At 39.7% G+C, this 18,090-nt stretch overlaps 1 protein-coding gene across 2 annotated transcripts in view; it reads left to right on the top strand.

Annotated features, from left to right (window-relative positions):
• The window catches only part of LOC145981963 (3-ketoacyl-CoA thiolase, mitochondrial-like), a 28,227-nt gene extending 14,002 nt beyond the window's left edge, over positions 1–14,225 (top strand). For both annotated transcript variants that reach the window (XM_083115470.1, XM_083115469.1), the window contains 3 exons: positions 1,819–2,019; positions 2,415–2,569; positions 13,040–14,225. In XM_083115470.1, the coding sequence (XP_082971596.1) occupies positions 1,819–2,019; positions 2,415–2,569; positions 13,040–13,121 (438 nt within the window). In that variant the 3' untranslated portion in view covers positions 13,122–14,225. The remainder of the gene's footprint in view (positions 1–1,818; positions 2,020–2,414; positions 2,570–13,039) is intronic.
• Positions 14,226–18,090: the final 3,865 nt, after the last annotated feature.

The raw sequence follows: 18,090 nt of genomic DNA on the forward strand, positions 1-18,090 counted from the left end.
TTTGTGACTTTGTTTAGTGCAGATATCTACATTTACCCCCAGTGTAATAAACTTTTTTTTTTTTTTTTCTCTCTGAATATGTATTATTTCACTTCATGTGGGTTATTAGCCCTACGATGAAGCTAGGGCAGTGGGAGGAGTGCTCCCTTTAAGCCTCTGCCCTTGCTTGGTTTTCTTTCTGGGTTTGCTCCCATAGCCTTCGGGTCAAAACCCTTACCACAAGGCAGTGGGGTTGTAGCTCTTCCGCCTCTTAGGATGTTGGGACTCTACAGTCTTTTTCATCTCTAGAGCCGTTGGCCGGTTTTCTGTTAGGGTTCCTTCCCTTAGCCTTTGGGGATCCCTCCCCTCCCTACAAGGCAGCAGGGGCAGTGCTTATTTAATGGCGGCACTTCCTCGCCATGTCACAATGCTGTCATTGGGCTTTTCTGGGTTTTTATTGAGTATGGACTTGCCAAAGACCATCCTCCCCAGGCCCTGTTAGCATTGTCGCCTCGGTCCGGGACTGCTTATTTGGCATTGCCTTATTCGCAGCTAACCACCATATCTGGTGGCCGTTCGCTATCCGCCACCTGCGACCCGCCCAGTTGCTGAGGCTCGCATCGGAAAAAAGCTTCATTGAGGCTTCTACCGCTGGGTGGACGCCTAAGTGGGCATAAGGGAAAAGAAGAAGAAGAAGTAATAAACTTGTTAAGTCGACACGATCTTTCATTACGTATACCCGAACCCTGAGTGTATAAGATCCTCATATCTCTGGCTAGAATAGAGTTAACATTATGGGTAAATCTGAATATTGATGACCGTCACAACGTTGAACCCGGTACGTTGCAGTTATTAACGCTGAACAGGTATGTTTCAGATATATGGTGTCTACTATGTTGAACTTGGAGCATCTTAGATAGTGGGGCCCGTTTCTGATTATTACCGCCACTGCAACGTGGGTGTGTGTGTGTGTGTGTGCAGGTGCGTTTCAAGTTGCACAAGTTTGTTGCATTTTAATAAATATATCCATTGCTGATCCACGTATATTTTCAAGTCTTGAGTTAGTGCCTGTGTGTCTTGTGAAGAAGAATATTTGGGATGCACGTGTAGTCGCTTATGACCCATTGCAAAGGTCTTTCCACCCATCTGTCTGAAAACTCAAGAAGCCATTGTTACACTTCTCCCTCCATTTGTAAACTTGCTGGCATGGTAAGCATGCATTTTCATTTAGCAGAGAATTTCTATAAGTTTTAGGCTTCCAGAGGGCAAGAAACCACTGTTCTTCGCTGGTGCAAGTGTGTGATGGAGATGCCATCTTTATAAATGACGAAAATGGTGTTGTGAAGCTCACTTAATCAGTGTTGCAGCCTTGAGGTCGTTCTGTAAATTAACAGTTGATGCCTGATGTAAATGTGACCTGAATACAGTATGTCAGACTTTTAAGGTTTACATTTGACTCTGTCTCGTATTAAAAGTATTGAGTAATGTAAAGTTTCAGTCACTTAAAGTACTGTTTTGTAGTTGTTGATGTCGTCTTGTAATCAAGGGACTCCACGTTTGATTCCCAACGGAGACACATTGCACACTTTAAACTATAGGTTCAGTTCCGATTAGCCTATCTGAATGGCTATTTTATGGCTTTGGGGGTCTTAAAATGACCCACAGCAATTAACTGAGAAGCAGAGTGTACACTTGTTTAAATATATTAATCTTAACATAATATTGTTTCTCACAAAAGAACCATTATCATCATTTACTTTTTGACAAGTCTGTTCATCTTTAGATAAAAGTATTATACATTTTTCTTGTACCTTTAGATATAAGTTCTGAATTTTTCAGGGCATCTGTGACGGTGCAGGATCAGTGATCATCGCCAGCGAAGAGGCATGTAAGCAGCACAACTTGAAGCCCTTGGCAAGGCTCGTGGGGTATGGCATCGCTGGAGTGGAACCCACAATTATGGGGATTGGCCCTGTTCCTGCCATCCAGAAGGTCCTTAAAGTGTCTGGGAAGGAACTGAAGGATATTGATTTGGTTGAGGTAATTAAGTGTTTGAGTGTAGCGAGCTGTTTGTCTTGTGCAGGTCACTTTATAAATTACATTTTAAACTTTTCTCAAAAGGGATATTTACATCTTTTTTTTCTTAAATTTTGAGGAAAGGGTTTTAGATAAATGGATTTTTCCCTGCATACTTAGAAGGGGGAAAAATGGCCCCTCGTGCCGAAGAACCCAACAATTTCAAATGAATCAGTCATTCTGTTTGTCAAAAGTGGTGTACTATAATCTTTTGTCACATTTGCAAGGTTTTGTTTTTGCTGAAATTCCCAAATATCATCATAGGTAATGACTGAAAGAGGTTTAAATTTTGGCGTCTGTCAAAAGTGCAAAGTGATATTAGCTCTATCTTAGTTAAACTGCATTCTCCCTCTTTTCAGATCAACGAAGCATTTGGGGCCCAAACTCTAGCTTGTCAGAAAGAACTGAAGATCAACCCAGACATCCTGAATGTCAACGGAGGAGCAGTTGCCCTGGGTCATCCCTTGGGTGCTTCTGGATCACGGATCACTTCACACTTAGTCCACGAGCTAAGGTACGATATTGTATTTTTGTTTCAATGCAAATCAATGGATGGAAGGTGGGTGGCTGGACAGGTGGATGACTGAGTGTATAGTTATTTAAAAGATGTATTTACAGATGGGCAGCTGCATATTTGAATGGACTGAGAGACCGCTGAATGAGTGGATAGATGTATAAATGGACAGGTGTATATATTCGTGTATGGATGGACATAGGCATTGTTAGATGCATTGATGTATAGACAAATCAGCAAACATATAGGTGGATGAATGCAAAGATATGAAGGATTGTATGGATTAATGGATGGATGTCTGTATAGATGGAAAGACTGAAGGATGAATGAGAGTAAGTATAGATGTATGAAAAAGGATGCATGCATGGATACGCGAATAGTAACATTCATGGATTGATGGGCTGACGTATGGATGATTGGATGGCTAGATATAGGTATGCATTGGCAGATGTGTGATGGAGCAGATTGATGTATTTATGTATGAACGGATAACTGGTTGGTCAGGTAGGTGGATGAAAAACTGTATGGATAAATGAGTGTGTAGGTGATTAATGGATGTATGAATGAGTGTGTAGGTGATTAATTGATGTATGAATGAGTGTGTAGGTGATCAATGGATGTATGAATGAGTGTGCAGGTGATTATGGGATGTATGAATGAGTTTGCAGGTGATTAATGGACGTACGAATGAATGTGCAGATGATTAATGGATGTACGAATGAGTGTGCAGGTGATTAATGGATGTAGGAATGAGTGTGCAGGTGACTAATGGATGTACGAATGAGTGTGCAGATGATGAATGGATCTATGAATGAGTGTGCAGGTGATTATGGGATGTATGAATGAGTGTATAGGTGATTAATGGATGTATGAATGAGTGTGTATGTGATTAATGGATGTATGAATGAGTGTGCAGGTGACTAATGGATGTACGAATGAGTGTGCAGATGATGAATGGATCTATGAATGAGTGTGCAGGTGATTATGGGATGTATGAATGAGTGTATAGGTGATTAATGGATGTATGAATGAGTGTGTATGTGATTAATGGATGTATGAATGAGTGTGTAGGTGATTAATGGATGTATGAATGAGTGTGTAGGTGATTAATGGATGTACGAATCAGTGTGCAGGTGATTAATGGATTTAGGAATGAGTGTGCAGGTGATTAATGGATGTACGAATGAGTGTGCAGGTGATGAATGGATCTATGAATGAGTGTGCAGGTGATAATTGGATGTATAAATGAGTGTATAGGTGATTAATGGATGTACGAATGAGTGTGCAGGTGATTAATGGATGTATGAATGAGTGTGCCAGTTGATTAATGGATGTATGAATGAGTGTGTATGTGATTAATGGATGTATGAATGAGTGTGCATGTGATTAATGGATGTATGAATGAGTGTGCAGGTGATTAATGGATGTACGAATGAGTGTGCAGGTGATTAATGTATGTACGAGTGAGTGTGCAGGTGATGAATGGATCTATGAATGAGTGTGCAGGTGATGAATGGATCTATGAATGAGTGTGCAGGTGATTAATGGATGTATGAATGAGTGTGCAGGTGATTAATGGATGTACGAATGAGAGTGCAGGTGATTAATGTATGAATGAATGAGAGTGCAGGTGATTAATGGATGTACGAATGAGTGTGCAGGTGATTAATGGATGTACAAATGAGTCTGCAGGTGATTAATGGATGTATGAATGAGTGTGCAGGTGATTAATGGATGTACGAATGAGTGTGCAGGTGATGAATGGATCTATGAATGAGTGTGCAGGTGATTATTGGATGTATAAATGAGTGTATAGGTGATTAATGGATGTACGAATGAGTGTGCAGGTGATTATTGGATGTATGAATGAGTGTATAGGTGATTAATGGATGTACGAATGAGTGTGCAGGTGATTAATGTATGAATGAATGAGTTTGCAGGTGATTAATGGATGTACGAATGAATGTGCAGATGATTAATTGATGTACGAATGAGTGTGCAGGTGATTAATGGATGTACGAATGAGTGTGCAGGTGATGAATGGATCTATGAATGAGTGTGCAGGTGATTATTGGATGTATAAATGAGTGTATAGGTGATTAATGGATGTACGAATGAGTGTGCAGGTGATTAATGGATGTATGAATGAGTGTGTACGTGATTAATGGATGTATGAATGAGTGTGTATGTGATTAATGGATGTATGAATGAGTGTGTATGTGATTAATGGATGTATGAATGAGTGTGCAGGTGATTAATGGATGTATGAATGAGTGTGCAGGTGATTAATGGATGTACGAATGAGAGTGCAGGTGATTAATGTATGAATGAATGAGTGTGCAGGTGATTAATGGATGTACGAATGAGTGTGCAGGTGATTAATGGATGTACAAATGAGTCTGCAGGTGATTAATGGATGTATGAATGAGTGTGCAGGTGATGAATGGATCTATGAACGAGTGTGCAGGTGATTATTGGATGTATGAATGAGTGTATAGGTGATTAATGGATTTATGAATGAGTGTGCAGGTGATTAATGTATGAATGAATGAGTTTGCAGGTGATTAATGGATGTACGAATGAATGTGCAGATGATTAATTGATGTACGAATGAGTGTATAGGTGATTAATGGATGTACGAATGAGTGTGCAGGTGATGAATGGATCTATGAATGAGTGTGCAGGTGATTATTGGATGTATAAATGAGTGTATAGGTGATTAATGGATGTACGAATGAGTGTGCAGGTGATTAATGGATGTATGAATGAGTGTGTATAATGGATGTATGAATGAGTGTGTATGTGATTAATGGATGTATGAATGAGTGTGCAGGTGATTAATGGATGTACGAATGAGTGTGCAAGTGATTAATGTATGAATGAATGAGTGTGCAGGTGATTAATAGATGTACAAATGAGTGTGCAGGTGATTGATGGATGTACGAATTAGTGTGCAGGTGATGAATGGATCTATGAATGAGTTTGCAGGTGATTAATGGATGTACGAATGAATGTGCAGATGATTAATGGATGTACGAATGAGTGTGCAGGTGATTAATGGATGTATGAATGAGTGTGTACGTGATTAATGGATGTATGTGATTAATGGATCTATGAATGAGTGTATAGGTGATTAATGGATGTACGAATGAGTGTGCAGGTGATTAATGGATGTATGAATGAGTGTGTACGTGATTAATGGATGTATGTGATTAATGGATCTATGAATGAGTGTGTATGTGATTAATGGATGTATGAATGAGAGTGTATGTGATTAATGGATGTATGAATGAGTGTGCAGGTGATTAATGGATGTACGAATGAGTGTGCAGGTGATTAATGTATGAATGAATGACTGCGCAGGTGATTAATGGATGTACGAATGAGTTTGCAGGTGATTAATGGATGTACGAATGAGTGTGCAGGTGATTAATGGATGTACGAATGAGTGTGCAGGTGATTAATGGATGTATGAATGAGTGTGCAGGTGATTAATGGATGTATGAATGAGTGTGCAAGTGATTATTGGATGTATGAATGAGTGTGTACGTGATTAATGGATGTACGAATGAGTGTGTACGTGATTAATGGATGTATGAATGAGTGTGCAGGTGATTAATGGATGTACGAATCAGTGTGCAGGTGATGAATGGATCTATGAATTAGTGTGCAGGTGATTATTGGATGTATAAATGAGTGTATAGGTGATTAATGGATGTACGAATGAGTGTGCAGGTGATTAATGGATGTATGAATGAGTGTGCCAGTTGATTATGGATGTATGAATGAGTGTGTATGTGATTAATGGATGTATGAATGAGTGTGCATGTGATTAATGGATGTATGAATGAGTGTGCTGGTGATTAATGGATGTACGAATGAGTGTGCAGGTGATTAATGTATGTACGAATGAGTGTGCAGGTGATGAATGGATCTATGAATGAGTGTGCAGGTGATGAATGGATCTATGAATGAGTGTGCAGGTGATTAATGGATGTATGAATGAGTGTGCAGGTGATTAATGGATGTACGAATGAGAGTGCAAGTGATTAATGTATGAAGGAATGAGTGTGCAGGTGATTAATGTATGTACGAGTGAGTGTGCAGGTGATGAATGGATCTATGAATGAGTGTGCAGGTGATGAATGGATCTATGAATGAGTGTGCAGGTGATTAATGGATGTATGAATGAGTGTGCAGGTGATTAATGGATGTACGAATGAGAGTGCAGGTGATTAATGTATGAATGAATGAGAGTGCAGGTGATTAATGGATGTACGAATGAGTGTGCAGGTGATTAATGGATGTACAAATGAGTCTGCAGGTGATTAATGGATGTATGAATGAGTGTGCAGGTGATTAATGGATGTACGAATGAGTGTGCAGGTGATGAATGGATCTATGAATGAGTGTGCAGGTGATTATTGGATGTATAAATGAGTGTATAGGTGATTAATGGATGTACGAATGAGTGTGCAGGTGATTATTGGATGTATGAATGAGTGTATAGGTGATTAATGGATGTACGAATGAGTGTGCAGGTGATTAATGTATGAATGAATGAGTTTGCAGGTGATTAATGGATGTACGAATGAATGTGCAGATGATTAATTGATGTACGAATGAGTGTGCAGGTGATTAATGGATGTACGAATGAGTGTGCAGGTGATGAATGGATCTATGAATGAGTGTGCAGGTGATTATTGGATGTATAAATGAGTGTATAGGTGATTAATGGATGTACGAATGAGTGTGCAGGTGATTAATGGATGTATGAATGAGTGTGTACGTGATTAATGGATGTATGAATGAGTGTGTATGTGATTAATGGATGTATGAATGAGTGTGTATGTGATTAATGGATGTATGAATGAGTGTGCAGGTGATTAATGGATGTATGAATGAGTGTGCAGGTGATTAATGGATGTACGAATGAGTGTGCAGGTGATTAATGTATGTACGAATGAGTGTGCAGGTGATGAATGGATCTATGAATGAGTGTGCAGGTGATGAATGGATCTATGAATGAGTGTGCAGGTGATTAATGGATGTATGAATGAGTGTGCAGGTGATTAATGGATGTACGAATGAGAGTGCAGGTGATTAATGTATGAATGAATGAGTGTGCAGGTGATTAATGGATGTACGAATGAGTGTGCAGGTGATTAATGGATGTACAAATGAGTCTGCAGGTGATTAATGGATGTATGAATGAGTGTGCAGGTGATGAATGGATCTATGAACGAGTGTGCAGGTGATTATTGGATGTATGAATGAGTGTATAGGTGATTAATGGATTTATGAATGAGTGTGCAGGTGATTAATGTATGAATGAATGAGTTTGCAGGTGATTAATGGATGTACGAATGAATGTGCAGATGATTAATTGATGTACGAATGAGTGTATAGGTGATTAATGGATGTACGAATGAGTGTGCAGGTGATGAATGGATCTATGAATGAGTGTGCAGGTGATTATTGGATGTATAAATGAGTGTATAGGTGATTAATGGATGTACGAATGAGTGTGCAGGTGATTAATGGATGTATGAATGAGTGTGTATAATGGATGTATGAATGAGTGTGTATGTGATTAATGGATGTATGAATGAGTGTGCAGGTGATTAATGGATGTACGAATGAGTGTGCAAGTGATTAATGTATGAATGAATGAGTGTGCAGGTGATTAATAGATGTACAAATGAGTGTGCAGGTGATTGATGGATGTACGAATTAGTGTGCAGGTGATGAATGGATCTATGAATGAGTTTGCAGGTGATTAATGGATGTACGAATGAATGTGCAGATGATTAATGGATGTACGAATGAGTGTGCAGGTGATTAATGGATGTATGAATGAGTGTGTACGTGATTAATGGATGTATGTGATTAATGGATCTATGAATGAGTGTATAGGTGATTAATGGATGTACGAATGAGTGTGCAGGTGATTAATGGATGTATGAATGAGTGTGTACGTGATTAATGGATGTATGTGATTAATGGATCTATGAATGAGTGTGTATGTGATTAATGGATGTATGAATGAGAGTGTATGTGATTAATGGATGTATGAATGAGTGTGCAGGTGATTAATGGATGTACGAATGAGTGTGCAGGTGATTAATGTATGAATGAATGACTGCGCAGGTGATTAATGGATGTACGAATGAGTTTGCAGGTGATTAATGGATGTACGAATGAGTGTGCAGGTGATTAATGGATGTACGAATGAGTGTGCAGGTGATTAATGGATGTATGAATGAGTGTGCAGGTGATTAATGGATGTATGAATGAGTGTGCAAGTGATTATTGGATGTATGAATGAGTGTGTACGTGATTAATGGATGTACGAATGAGTGTGTACGTGATTAATGGATGTATGAATGAGTGTGCAGGTGATTAATGGATGTACGAATCAGTGTGCAGGTGATGAATGGATCTATGAATTAGTGTGCAGGTGATTATTGGATGTATAAATGAGTGTATAGGTGATTAATGGATGTACGAATGAGTGTGCAGGTGATTAATGGATGTATGAATGAGTGTGCCAGTTGATTATGGATGTATGAATGAGTGTGTATGTGATTAATGGATGTATGAATGAGTGTGCATGTGATTAATGGATGTATGAATGAGTGTGCTGGTGATTAATGGATGTACGAATGAGTGTGCAGGTGATTAATGTATGTACGAATGAGTGTGCAGGTGATGAATGGATCTATGAATGAGTGTGCAGGTGATGAATGGATCTATGAATGAGTGTGCAGGTGATTAATGGATGTATGAATGAGTGTGCAGGTGATTAATGGATGTACGAATGAGAGTGCAAGTGATTAATGTATGAAGGAATGAGTGTGCAGGTGATTAATGGATGTACGAATGAGTTTGCAGGTGATTAATGGATGTACGAATGAGTGTGCAGGTGATTAATGGATGTATGAATGAGTGTGCAGGTGATTAATGGATGTATGAATGAGTGTGCAGGTGATTAATGGATGTATGAATGAGTGTGCAAGTGATTATTGGATGTATGAATGAGTGTGTACGTGATTAATGGATGTACGAATCAGTGTGCAGGTGATTAATGGATTTATGAATGAGTGTGCAGGTGATTAATGGATGTACGAATGAGTGTGCAGGTGATGAAAGGATCTATGAATTAGTGTGCAGGTGATTATTGGATGTATAAATGAGTGTATAGGTGATTAATGGATGTACGAATGAGTGTGCAGGTGATTAGTGGATGTATGAATGAGTGTGCCAGTTGATTAATGGATGTATGAATGAGTGTGTATGTGATTAATGGATGTATGAATGAGTGTGCATGTGATTAATGGATGTATGAATGAGTGTGCATGTGATTAATGGATGTATGAATGAGTGTGCAGGTGATTAATGGATGTACGAATGAGTGTGCAGGTGATTAATGTATGTACGAATGAGTGTGCAGGTGATGAATGGATCTATGAATGAGTGTGCAGGTGATGAATGGATCTATGAATGAGTGTGCAGGTGATTAATGGATGTATGAATGAGTGTGCAGGTGATTAATGGATGTACGAATGAGAGTGCAAGTGATTAATGTATGAAGGAATGAGTGTGCAGGTGATTAATGGATGTACGAATGAGTGTGCAGGTGATTAATGGATGTACAAATGAGTCTGCAGGTGATTAATGGATGTATGAATGAGTGTGCAGGTGATGAATGGATCTATGAAGGAGTGTGCAGGTGATTATTGGATGTATGAATGAGTGTATAGGTGATTAATGGATTTATGAATGAGTGTGCAGGTGATTAATGTATGAAAGAATGAGTTTGCAGGTGATTAATGGATGTACGAATGAATGTGCAGATGATTAATTGATGTACGAATGAGTGTGCAGGTGATTAATGGATGTACGAATGAGTGTGCAGGTGATGAATGGATCTATGAATGAGTGTCCAGGTGATTATTGGATGTATAAATGAGTGTATAGGTGATTAATGGATGTACGAATGAGTGTGCAGGTGATTAATGGATGTATGAATGAGTGTGTATGTGATTAATGGATGTATGAATGAGTGTGTATGTGATTAATGGATGTATGAATGAGTGTGTATGTGATTAATGGATGTACGAATGAGTGTGCAGGTGATTAATGGATGTACGAATGAGTGTGCAGGTGATTAATGTATGTACGAATGAGTGTGCAGGTGATGAATGGATCTATGAATGAGTGTGCAGGTGATGAATGGATGTATGAATGAGTGTGCAGGTGATTAATGGATGTACGAATGAGAGTGCAGGTGATTAATGTATGAATGAATGAGTGTGCAGGTGATTAATGGATGTACGAATGAGTGGGCAGGTGATTAATGGATGTACGAATGAGTGTGCAGGTGATTAATGTATGTACGAATGAGTGTGCAGGTGATTAATAGATGTACGAATGAGTGTGCAGGTGATTAATGGATGTACGAATGAGTGTGCAGGTGATTAATGTATGAATGAATGAGTGTGCAGGTGATTAATAGATGTACGAATGAGTGTGCAGGTGATTAATGGATGTACGAATGAGTGTGCAGGTGATTAATGGATGTACGAATGAGTGTGCAGGTGATTAATGGATGTATGAATGAGTGTGCAGGTGATTAATGGATGTACGAATGAGTGTGCAGGTGATTAATGGATGTACGAATGAGTGTGCAGGTGATTAATGGATGTATGAATGAGTGTGCAGGTGATTAATGGATGTACGAATGAGTGTGCAGGTGATTAATGGATGTATGAAGAAAGAGATGCATGGGTGCTCAGATGGAAGGGTAGACAGGTGCATGGATCAATGGATGGACAAATAGTTGAATAGTGCATGAATAAAGGTAAGGTAATGTTCCCCGTGTATATAGCACCATGCCATGAAAGCACATTTAGTGGATATTGGGGTAGGGGCCCATGCATCCTCAATCTTGGCCATTTTGGAGGTGATGTGATCAGCAACAATGCTCCAGCTGCCTTTACCCACCTCTGCAGGGTTGCCCTCATGTACCATTGATTTGAGGCTGGGTGAGCCTGAGAGCTGCTTTATGCAAGAAGAAGGCTGGGAAAATTCCTACGTTAGGATCACCCATCCTGGGAATCGAACCCAGGTCTCCCATGTGGCAGTCAGATGCCCTACTGACTAAACCACCACGGCTATTTGATGAGTGCATGAGTGGGCATGAAAATCAATGTGTGGATAAATTTATAGATTGATGAACAGAGATTGGTGTTGGAATGATGGGTAGCCACATGTATGAATGGATTAATAGACAGATTGATGAATGGAAGCATGGATGAATTGGTGTATTGTATAGAGTGGTCACAAAGTGGGCATACCCCCCCCCTCCTCATTTATTGTTGACACTATGGTAGTTATTTTTGAATGCTTGATATGGACGAAAACCTTGATGGTCTAAGAGTGCAGAACATTGTTATGAAGACCAACATTTACGTAGCCCAGCCAGGGCCTCCCCAATGGCACACTGGTAATCAAGGGGGCCCCGGGTTCGATACACGGTGGAGGCACATAATGGTTCGCATCCCACTTTAAACTGTAGGTCCAGTCCCCATTAGCCTTACTGTGCATAAAGTGGACTTAAAACACCAACTCAATGAATCAAACGTAGCACAGCCAAATTCTGCTTCATGTTCTGGCACACTTCATGTTGCAAGTGCATCATTACCTGAATAAAACCTTTCCCGCATGCTGGATTGTGAGAGGTTCTGAAGATTACCCAGCTCCCTTAGCCTGGCCTCCTAAGAAGTCCCGATCTCACCTCTGGGGGGTTCATCAGAGTCAGAAATAACCAGTATCGTACAGCACAAGAGTTACGAGCAGTTGTCTCGCATGTTACTGTGGATTATCTCTGCACAATATGGGCCAGAATTCGGCTGTGCTATGAAAATGATAGTCTCCATACCAATGTTCTGTACTCTTAAATCATCAGGTATGTGTCCATATCAAGCATTCAACCAGAACCATCGTACTGTCGAAAGTAAAAAGGGGGTATGCCCACTTCGTGACCACTCTGTACTTTGCTTTTCTGCCACTCTTGGCTAATCGTAAAGATGAGGATGAGTGATAATATGATGAAGAAATGCCCAGACCGGGATTCAAACCCAGGACACCTGCCATCATAGTACACTCTGCCATGGAAGTTGGCTACTAAGGCACAGACAAGACAGATTACATGAGTAATCATCCCTGCATGTGTGATTAACATTGATGGCACCCATACTCATATTTCTTAAGGTCCTCCCTGATGGCATAGTGGTAGCATCATCGCCTTGTAATCAAGAGGTCACGGGTTTGATATCCGGTGAAGGCACATAGTGGTTCGTATCCCACTGTAAACTGTAGATCTGGTCCCGATTAGCATTAATATGCATAAAGTGGACTTAAAACACCAACTCAATCACATCTCGTACTTTTTTAATATATTTTCAGGAGGAGGAATGCCAAGTATGGAATTGGCTCAGCGTGCATTGGAGGTGGTCAAGGAATTGCTCTGTTGCTGGAGAGCTTGTAAAAGGAAATCACACGTGGAAACATTCTAGCAAGACTGCCCAACCAGTGGTGGTGGTTATCATAATGCTCTTTTATCTATGTTGTGTGTGGTGTGAATGATGATAATTTAGCGTAAAATACAGCGTGTCCATAAATATACTGTCATACTTTAAAGTGGTATTACGTCGCTTTGGATAATCGTATATAAATGAAATTGGTGACATTTGAAAGAAAAACTCAAATATTTTATTTTACAACTCATAGACATTGAATGTGGCCCCCACGAGTAGCCCTGCAGACATCAAGGCGATATTCCCATTCATGCCACACACGCTCCAACATATCCACAGGGATGGACTGGATTGCAGAAGTGATGCGAATTTGCTGTTCTTGCAGGTTTTGAGGCAATGGGGGTACATAGACACAATCTTTTATGTAACTCCATAAAAAAAAAGTTGCAGACCGTCAATTCAGGTGACCTCGGCAGCCAATTGTATAAGACCTTCACCAAACTCTGCGTGGAATGATAAAACACACCAACACGTTCACCAAACTCTGCGTGTAATGATATTCTAAAACACACCAACTACGTTCTTAAATCTTCTGTAATAACAACACAATTTTAAAGAAAAACATTCACATGTAACCTGCCTGCCTGCTAAATATCCAACGATGAACCCACATCGTCTATTGTTGTCAGGAGTGAATTTATTTCAGTTTCTATGTTTGATCTCGTTCATTGTTGTCCATTGCTGATATTGTTGTCCATTGTTGACATGCACAAAAATATTTGAGTTTTTCTTTCAAATGTCACCAATTTCATTTAAATACGATTATCCAAAGCGACGTAATACCACTTTAAAGTATGACAGTATATTTATGGACTCGGTGTATTTAACACACAGAAATTTCATAAATCATCATTTCATACATTTAGGAAACTTACTACAAATTTTAGGAAAATGGGTAATGGTTTTTGCTCCTTGCACAGAACTGTAATTTTCTGGAGAAACATTTATTTACACAATTAGCTACAACACTGAATGAAACCACTTCGTTTTGTTACAAAGATACATTAATTACATTCTTTACATATATAATTCATTAAAAATTTACAATGAGTTTGTCATTGCTTGTACTTTTTTCCAGAGGAATTAATATGTTCATAAATACAGGGTGATTCTTTATGTAGTTTACAACTTCAATAAATTATAATTATTTATTGGAACCACATACAGACTTGGTTTATATGTCATTATGCAGCAAAACACTTCAAGTTTTTTATTTGAAATCTGTTATGGTTCAATGTGTGCACCGTTGGTCATCCTGGACACATCCCAACGAAAGTCAATTTCCTGTCAAACATTAACCAGCATTTCAGGGGTAACATTAGCGATGGCTGTTGTAATGCGATCTTGAAGTTCATGAAGATTATGAGGTAGGGGAGGGGTGTACACCCTATCTTTCACAAACCCCCACAAAAAAAGTCGAGTGGAGTGTTTCTTCGAACCAGAACACGCACTTAGCTCTTTCCGCACCAGTGAAAGCCATTTTCAACGATAGACCGGTGGCGCAGCATGTGATCAACTCCGCAACTACACACTACATGAGTCAAAAACTTGAAGTGTTTTATTGCATAATGACATATAAACCAAGTCTGTATGTGGTTCCAATAAATAATTATAATTTATTGAAGTTGTAAACTACGTAAAGAATCACCCTGTATTTCAGGGGTATTTTCTTGCAAATTATGTTTAGTCATTTAAGGCTCTATTTTAAGGGAGAGAATACAACTGATGATTTTCTAGTTGCCTTCGAATGAGGGCTGAGTCGATACTCTTACCGACTTCCATGGTGGAGTGGCTAGCACAGTGCACTACGGTACCAGGAGTCCCGACACAGGTGTTTTTTGTGATTATCCCTTCATCATATCATCACTCATTCTCATTGTTGCATTTAGTCAGAACGGGCAGGAAGGCAAAGCAAATTAAATCAATCAGTCCAATGACACCGTTACTTGAAACTGGTAACAATTGAGAGTGGTTAATTACTACACCGTAGCAATTTACCCCATTTTTGCATTAAAATATTCATAGTTTCACATGAGATAATTATTTAATCATGAAATTCATTGCTCTCCATAATGTTATTTCAAAAGTAACGAAAATTGCACATTTTTTATCGTTTTTAGGATATTTAAACTCTATGAAACTGTGACATGGCATTATTGAAGACTGTGAGATGCCAGGAATCCAGAAAAGTATCAGCTGGTATCAATGAATAAATTGCTCATATCAGTATCGACATAGCCCTACTTCCAGCATATACCAGGTGTATAAGCTTAAATCTGCTGTTTGCTCATAGATGGCGTTAGTGAGCATATGAAGCTACCATGGGCACGCCATACCTGGTGTTTGTATGAGATGGACATGTGCCAACACGAATCAGTGCACATCGTCTGCACGTGCAGACAACAACAGACAGTGTTCCTGTGGTAAGCATGTCTAGTTTTGTGCCAGAAAAAGAGCATATGCGGGAAGCTCTGCTTTTCTGCTTCCATTTGAAGAAATCGGCTGCCGAATCGCATTGAATGCTTGTGGAGGCTTATGGTGACAGTGCTGTATCGGAAACAACATGCAGGGAGTGGTTTCGTCGGTTCAAAGACTGCAATTTTGACCTGAGCGACATGAAGCGTGAAAATCGGCCCAGGAAGGTTGAAGACCATCAATTGCAGGCTCTTTTGGACGAGGACGATACCCAAACGCAAAAGATGCTTGCCGAGCAATTGGGTGTTACTCAAGCAGCCATTTCCATGCGTCTACGTGCTATGGGAAAGGTTTAAAAGATTGGAAAATGGGTGAGGCATGAATTGACCGATCGGCAGCTGGAGAGATGCCAAAACACATGCGAAATCTTACTTGCCAGACAAAAAAGAAAGTCTTTCCTGCATCGGATTGTGACTGGCGATGAAAAGTGGATATATTTCGAGAATCCTAAACGCAAGAAATCGTGGGTTGATCCCGGCCAACCATCAACATCTTCCTCGAGACCAAATTGCTTCGGCCGGAAGATGATGCTGTGTGTTTGGTGGGATCAACAGGGTATCGTCTACTTTGAGCTGTTGAAACCTGGTGAAACTGTCACTGCCCACCGCTACCACCAACAACTGATCAAATTGCACCATGCTCTATGTGACAAAAGACCGGATTATCAACAAAGACATGACAAGCTGATTTTCCTCCACGACAACGCCCCATCGCACACGTCAAGTCTGGTCCAAAACTACTTGGAGACACGCAACTGGGAGGTGCTACTCCATCCCGCCTATTCACCAGACCTGGCCTCTTCCGACTACCATCTGTTCTCGTGGATGGACCACGCCCTCGCTGAGCAGCACTTCGATACGTGTGCAGACGTCCGAAAATGGCTTGATGAGTGGTTTGCCTCGAAAGAGAAGGACTTTTTTTGGCGTGGTATCCACAAATTGCCCGAGAGGTGGGCAAAATGTGTAGCTCGCAAAGGCAAGTACTTGGAATAAATTTCTTGTTGCCTTCTATAAATAAACCATGTGTTTTTCTGACTACAAAACAGCAGATTTAAGCTTATACACCTGGTATATATTTGTTTTCCCAAACCTTCTGGATATTTTATTTTTTATTTATAAGTACTGGGTGTTTCATAAATAAATGAGGGGTTACAAAAATTTATTGCAAGTAAAAAGTATGGAACATACGTTAATGAAACCAGTCTAGAACGAACGAGGAACTCAGTTTTCTTTTTACACCTACAATGTGTGCACCACGGGTGACACGACACACATCGACACGATAGTCTACTCCTTGCCACACACGCATCTACATGGGCCTGTCGATAATGTCCATTCCTGCGATATCATGTGGCATCTGTGAGATAAATACCTTGTCTTTGCTGAAACCCCACAAAAAGATTTCACATGGTGTAAGGTCCGGTGATCTTGGGGACCAAAGCATTGCACAAAACACTGTGAGTGATATGTACTGTAAGCTTAACAAGACATGCACGCACAAACTGTTTGCGTTGCTCGATCGTTCTGGACTAGTTTCATTAACATAAGTTCAATAGTTTACTTGCAATAAATTTTTGTAACCCCTTCATTATTATTGACACGCCTGGTATAAGCAGCACATTCCTCCTTGTTACAAATATTGACATATCACGAATTCTGATTCATCTCATCAGTTCATATCTAGTTGAAAGAAAGAGAGAATACAATGAATTATATATTGAAGTGAATCAGATTCAGTAATACTATCAAAGCCGGGAATCGTCTCTAACTCGTTTATTCTGTAATTGTTGACATTCGTACTTACTTATTCTGCATTGCGAAAGATTGTTTAACAAGGGATTTTGCTTTTTTTACAAAATTAGTATCTATTTTCGACATATCGAGTAATTATTGTTCGTTCTTTTCTCGCTTCCTGAACATGCAAAATGTTTCAAATCTTGACTAGCATTGTGTTTCAAATGGCAAAGCAGTGTTTCAACCATCGTAACAGAAAAATTCCCGCATAGCCCCGAAAACATTCACGAATAGCCTGAAAAACCATTTCCGCATAGCCCCAAAAACCATTTACGCATACCCCCAGAAACCATTCTGGATTGTATAACCATCCACCAATAGCCTCAAAAACCATTCACGATAGCCTCACGCACCATCACGGTAAGGTTAGGTTACGTTGCTTTAGGTTGGGCAATATAGTGAAAAAACTGTGTGTTTGGAAACACTTACTGGGAATTACGTCATCAGATGCTCACAACATCCGGTTCAAGTGCATGGATGGAAATGCAAGCTACAGCTTTCATACATCGCACGGACATTATTATAGAAAAATACATGATTTAGTGGCCAAATACATTGAAAATGCTAGAAAACACTTCTACGACCTTCCGAAATTACACACAAACTCAATTCCGTAATTACTTTCTCCTGTAAATTTGAAGAAATCCATTTC

The sequence above is a fragment of the Lepisma saccharinum genome, chromosome 30 (genome assembly GCF_977018435.1).
Source record: "Lepisma saccharinum chromosome 30, izLepSacc3.1, whole genome shotgun sequence".
In the NCBI taxonomy this organism is placed as follows: Eukaryota; Metazoa; Arthropoda; class Insecta; order Zygentoma; family Lepismatidae; genus Lepisma; species Lepisma saccharinum.